We start from the raw sequence: 6,101 nt of genomic DNA on the forward strand, positions 1-6,101 counted from the left end.
AAATGAGGCAAAAAAAGGATTTCAGGCTTTACATTCTATTAATTGTCATTCCGTATGTTTTTATGAAGCATGACTTCTATGAGTCCAATTTTGTTTTTCTTCTGATGTTGTTATATGCTTTGTGCCGGCAGTTCACCTCTCAAATGACCGTAAAGTTGGTCTAATTGACTGAAAACGCAGCCGCCTTGCAGCTCCTTCATTAGGCACATTCAAATCCAATTGACCTCATGTTGCATTCCTGCGTAATGCTGTTGACGTTCGAGGTAAAGCACGAGGTTTGTTGTAAATTCCCATCGCTTAATTGTCGGGAACGACTTCAGAACAAACACGTGCGTGTTTTTGTTCGGCACGCCTTGTAGGCTACATTATTTCCCTGCAGGAGGAAAAAAAAAAAAGACAAGAATGCTGATAATAAGGATTGGTTCATGTTTAGATTGTCCCGTCGTCAAACCATCGCATGCGTTGCATTGATTGCACTCACGTGCTTTTATCCCCTTTTTTTATTTTTATTTAAATTGCAGCACTTTTTCCACATCTATGACGTAAATGAACTGAAAAAAATGTGTAAATAGTTTAAAATGACAAACGCCTGCTCTCAACTTTTCTTTTTTTTTGTCACAAGCGTCACCTGTCTTTGTTTTAGAATCAGCTGCTTCCGAGGGAAAAGCTCCTTCTGTCCTGCTTTTGTTTTTTGTTTTTTTTAAAAGGATTTGCCTCAAATGAGCATTGTGGAGGATTTGGGGAAATAGAAAGAAACGTGTTTGCAAACACGCATGCTGGATTACTTTTTAATCCACATTTCTTAATTTTTTTTTTTTTTTTACATTTTTACAAATTGTGGACAAATCACCATCATTGTGGAATTCGCGTGGAACGAGTTCTAAAACTAGAATCCATTTCGGGGGTGTTTGTGCGTAAATACGCAACAGGGTGCTTTTATTAGGTACACCTGCAGCCTGCTATAAAATAAAATTAGCAGCGAAAATGCAATTAACAAAAGCTTCATTTGATCTAGCTCAATGTATCTTAAATTAGTGAAGCTTTTTTTTGTTAGTGCCACCTATGTAGTATATTTTGATTATGTATGTGTTTAATTATTTATTTGTCTTTGTTCAAACTCATTTTCATTCGGAATGGCGCGTGCTCAAATGAATGCAAACACGCCCCCTTTTGTCATGAAATGAGATTTGAAACACATTTTTTTTTTTTTTTTTTAAGGGCTTTGGTGTGTTTTTGACAGTAGTCCGCTGAGTTTAAATAGATCCAAACGTCCCCCATTCATGCAGCGGGCCCAGCTTGGGCCTGCTGCGCCGCATAATGAGCGTCGCAAGTCCTCCACTATAACTAAATGGTGAGTGTTTTGTCAATATTAGCGGGACGACTTGGAAGGAGGGCTTCGGGGCGGTTGGGGGTGGGGGTCTTATAATTGGACACGTGTTTTCCCCCCCTTCTTTTTTTTTTGTCGTTTGGAGATCAACCGATCCCTTTGTAATTGTTATTTAGTGAGAGTTCTCAAGAGGGCTCCTTTCAGAAAACATGGAGGCCCTGCAAGTATTTAACGTGCGCAATCTTGCACGCACGGCGTCACTCGCGTCACTCGGTCCCCCCACCACCAGCGCGGCGGCCTTCCTGCGTGCTCTTCCACCGGCTCCGAAAAACCAAAAACCTTGAGTGATGGACGACGTTCTGTTCGACTTGGACCAAGATGGCTCGCCAGATTTCGCCTTCTGGGGTCAGATGGAGCACAACTTGCAGTTCCAGACGCAGCTGGACACTTTGTTGCTGGATTGCAGCAACGCGGCGGCGGCGGCGGCGGGCGGCCAATTGTCGCCTTGGTCCTCTCTGGGCTGCCAGTCGGTTTTCCCGGAGGCCCAGCTCACCTTCGCCGACTTTGAGGCGCAGTCCCCCGGGGACGGGGACGAGGAAGAGGAGGAGGAGGAGGAAGAGGAGGCGGACGGCTTCCCCGCGGACGAGTCGTCGTCCAAGCGGCTGCGCGCGCGCCGGCTGCAGGGGTGCCAGCTGCAGGGGTGCCAGCAGCCGTACAAGGTGCAGAGGCACGCCGCCAACATCCGCGAGCGGAAACGGATGCTGAGCATCAACTCGGCCTTCGAGGAGCTGCGCTGTCACGTGCCCACCTTCCCGTACGAGAAGCGGCTGTCCAAGATCGACACGCTGCGGCTGGCCATCGCCTACATCGCCCTGCTCAGGGAGATCCTCGTGTCCGGGTGCGACCCCAAGTCCTACGTGGACGAGTGCATGAAGAGCGGATACAAGAATCACACCAACGCCATTTGGAACACGAGCGGTAAGCAAACCTGCAAATCTGCCTTCAAAGTGACAACGATGCCGTTTGGACGGCAGAGGAGAAGGTCCTCGCTTTACGACGGCCCTGACATCTCCACTTAAGTACATTTGATCTATTCATTTATTAGGACTTTTTACTGTCTTTTTTGAAAACATATCCTGTATGTAGGCCACTCCTCTTTGTCAAAATGGGCTCGTTGCCATATTTTCAAACCAATGCCGATGACTCAAAACGACATAAAAAGACGAAGAAAATCAGGAGGAAGGACTTCGATGATGACGCAATAGATTTAGTGTAGCAACATTTTCCCCATCCATGTCCGTCTCATCTAAAAATCAACACATTACAATGTTGTTTTCAATTGTTAGTTTAGCATTTTCTGTTATTCATTTGACAAAAGCAATCACAATTGGTAGACTATCGTGTGTCCAATGTTTTTTTTTTAATTTTTTATTCTCACGATGTAATTTAATATGAGGGAAACTATAGTTTTCCCCCCCAGTGAGTTTTGCCAAGTTATCAAAACAGCTCATATACATTATACATTCATTTTTGTACTTAAGTGCATTTCTGAGTCTTCCGTTTTTCACGTTTTTTTTAGGCAGAGGTAGCAAATGTACTCAAACTGTGCTACTTGAGTTTAAAAAGACTTGAAAATAGAAATAGACGACTCATTTATGCAATGGCGCCTTTCGGTTTACTGGACCTAATCGACCTATTAAAGTCACAAGTAGAATATTTATGTCCCAAAATATATGGGTAGAAGTGGAAAAACGGATTCAACTCGTTTAAAGTACAGACTGAAATGTACTCAATTGCAAAAGTACACATTTTCATAACTTTTTTTAAAACACAAAATAGTTTCCCTCTTCTTATGTCGCAGTGAATAATTGTTGATATTGTGAACTGATCAACAAATAGTGCTAATGATAACTTCCAAAGCACGCCTGATAAGTCTTCAAGATGCCGACCAATCAATATCTTCATCACGTGTATTTTGACGAAGAAACTGGTGACATGTTTTCAAAAGTCGCCAGGAAAATATGCACTCAAGTTAAGTGCCGATCGTAATTCAGTAGAGTAACAAAGTAGTGGTCATGACGTAGTTTGAGTTAGGACTAGTTATCTTGGTGTTTACAAAACAAAACATGTCCAACATGAATTAAAAGATTGAATGGAAATAAAAGTTATTATTATTAAATGGAAATGTCATTTTCAAGTAGTGTGAGCTGCACACTTCCAATCCCAGGTGTGTTCCTTTTGGCTATTAGTACTCCGGATTATATCCAACCTTTTCCTTTTTTTTTTTTTTTTAAACCCTACTTTAAAAATTCTGCTCTCAAGTCTCTTTATGTGGCCATCGAGTCGTAAGTGTGCCTCCATATAGAACTCGTTAAACAGTCATTGAAACGTATCAAAACTGCCGCGTTTGTCCCGCTTTTGTGTCCCCAGATCTGACAGCTCGTCTCTCGTGGATAAAGTGGGATTAGTTGAGGGCCCTGGGGCACCCCCGAATGTGGAGATCTCCGTCTTGCTCTACTCCTCGACATCTGCGGACTTCCCACTGGCTCGCACGCACCTCGGCCTTTTAAGATTGTAATTTATTGTTGACTGGTCATTGAGAGGCTTTGCCAGCGAGGCCTCGGAGGGACGGAAGGGCGCGCGTGGGCATTGTTTGCCCCAATGGATGCCACTTGTCACATCGCAGAGAGCGCCGGAGATGAGAGGGGGGGGGGGGGCACACTGGCATGAGACTGAACGACTTTCAGGGCCTTCGCATCCAGCGCTTGAGTGTTTTTTTTTATTTATTTATTTATTCCACGAGTCTTCGTGTGTGAGAGAAGAGTCTTGATCATGTAAATGAGACGACGGCGAGATCCAGATGACGCCACTGCGGAAGCTTGTTGACACTTTTGTTTGTTGCGCGCCTTATTTATTTCTTTATTTATTTATTTATTTATTGGACTCTTTAATTATTGCTAATTAACGCTCAAAATAACTCGCGCTCGTGCGAGCAATTGATTATCGCTGGGAAGTGCGAAGGCCCTTTTGGAAATTGCTGTTTTTTTTAAATGGTGACTCATCAACCAGGAATGGCGCTACGCTGGGGCTGAGGGGCTCGGGTGCCATAACCCTGTCAGAAAAATCCGTCGAGCCCCAGGTTAACCCGTCCAACATTTTATTTGATATTCTAAATGATATTTATAGATGATAAATCCTGCTGCCAACATGCCCGAAAACTCTTTGGGGGGGAAAAATGATCCCTGATATCAGTTTCATTAATAAACACAATAATTGGTTGGGCATGTCCATCATAACAGGACACACGAAAAGACGTCAAGAAGCAAAGACTGAAATGTAACTGTTTGTCACTTTAGTCTGGAGCAGCCATTTTGGCCAAATTCCAGGGCTCGTTCTTTAACAAGCTCCAGTGAGGAAATTGTCCCCATGAAAAAAAAAAATAATTAATAAATAATTCAGTAGTGACCCTGGAAAGTTAGGAGCAAAAATGCCCCCCCCCCCCCAACTCAAGTTGGACCTATCAGAACAAAACTTGGTGGACATGTCAGTCAGAACACGATACGTGAAAAAGACAACAGGAAGTCAGCCATTTTGTTTGGAAGTAGTTGGGATTTTGGGAAACGCTAAATTGTTGAACTTCATTTTATTAAATTTTTTAACTTTTGATGTCGTTTGTCGTACGTTTGACAAAAGTTAACAAACAGGGAGCATGTGAAGACCTTGCAAAGCAAAGAATCTCTCTCGGTGGAAAACTCCAAATTACTCATTTGACTGCAACGGTGCACTTTGTCATATTTTGGATGAAACTTCTTCAATTAAAGCTTAAAGTTCACATATGGCATTTTGATTGGTTTATTTCAAATCCACTGTCAGGAAGAATATTTTGGAGACAACAATTGAGTCAAATTCTCTTTTCTGTGAAGAACTGACGTCTCTACTTTGCATCGGGCTTGTTTATTGATTAACACTTTGCACCGACAAACATGCGAGGCAGGTGTGTTTATCGTGTCTGGCTCTCGCATTTGTAAATACAATTAGATGCATCACATCCTGCTGGAACAATTGACGTCTGCTTCGAAAAATGTGTTCAACAGACCTGCTGTAAGGTCACATGGCTACAGTCGATCTCAAAAGAAAAGATCTTTCGCTAATGCGCCAATGTTGCTCACTTGATTTATACTAGGCAAGATTAGCCAAAATCAATATGTCTTCAAAACAGATGGAGCAGAAAATAGCCAATTTTGAGGTCTCGTGCAAGCTACAGCTACGCTAATAGTGTAAGAGCCAGGTGAAATACAATCCTATCAATCAGACATTTTGGCGGCCAGTCTGACTCTGAAGTTGTTCTTCCCTTTCTATCAGCTGGCTGACAAACTATTAACTGTGTTGTTTCACTCAACCGTTGATGGCTGATTCCAACGCTGTTGAGCTAGCTAGCTAGCCGGCTAGCTAGCTACTTCCGACTCGACAACATATTGTTCTCGGTATTTTCATTAATATCTACCGTTTTTTCCATCTTCATGCTTGTTCACAAAATATCAACACTGTGTGCTGTTCTAACATTACGTGTAGTCGTATGTCTGGTTGTTCGCGTTTATTCCTCACTTGAGAGGTTTAGAAAGAAATCGCTTGACATAAAGACAGTGGAAACGAGCAGTGCCAACTGTCTAAAGCTAGCTAGATAGTGTTAGAGTAGACAATATTTGTATTCTACTCTTTGCGTGTTCAATTAACTGAATGGTGAGATTCTGGTGAAGAAGTCCCTTTGCAAAGG

General features: G+C 42.8%; 1 protein-coding gene across 1 annotated transcript; it reads left to right on the forward strand.

Annotated features, from left to right (window-relative positions):
• Positions 1 to 1,459: 1,459 nt before the first annotated feature.
• Positions 1,460 to 5,159, forward strand: LOC147164996 (uncharacterized). The gene is made up of 2 exons (XM_086091612.1): positions 1,460 to 2,305; positions 3,758 to 5,159. Exons 1-2 carry the CDS (start codon positions 1,675 to 1,677, stop codon positions 3,793 to 3,795), a joined length of 669 nt encoding a protein of 222 aa, XP_085947738.1. The 5' UTR covers positions 1,460 to 1,674; the 3' UTR covers positions 3,796 to 5,159.
• The last annotated feature ends 942 nt before the right edge of the window (positions 5,160 to 6,101 follow it).

This window comes from Leptonotus elevatus, chromosome 12, assembly GCF_054856555.1.
Source record: "Leptonotus elevatus isolate MCC_2025b chromosome 12, RoL_Lele_1.0, whole genome shotgun sequence".
NCBI lineage: Eukaryota > Metazoa > Chordata > Actinopteri > Syngnathiformes > Syngnathidae > Leptonotus > Leptonotus elevatus.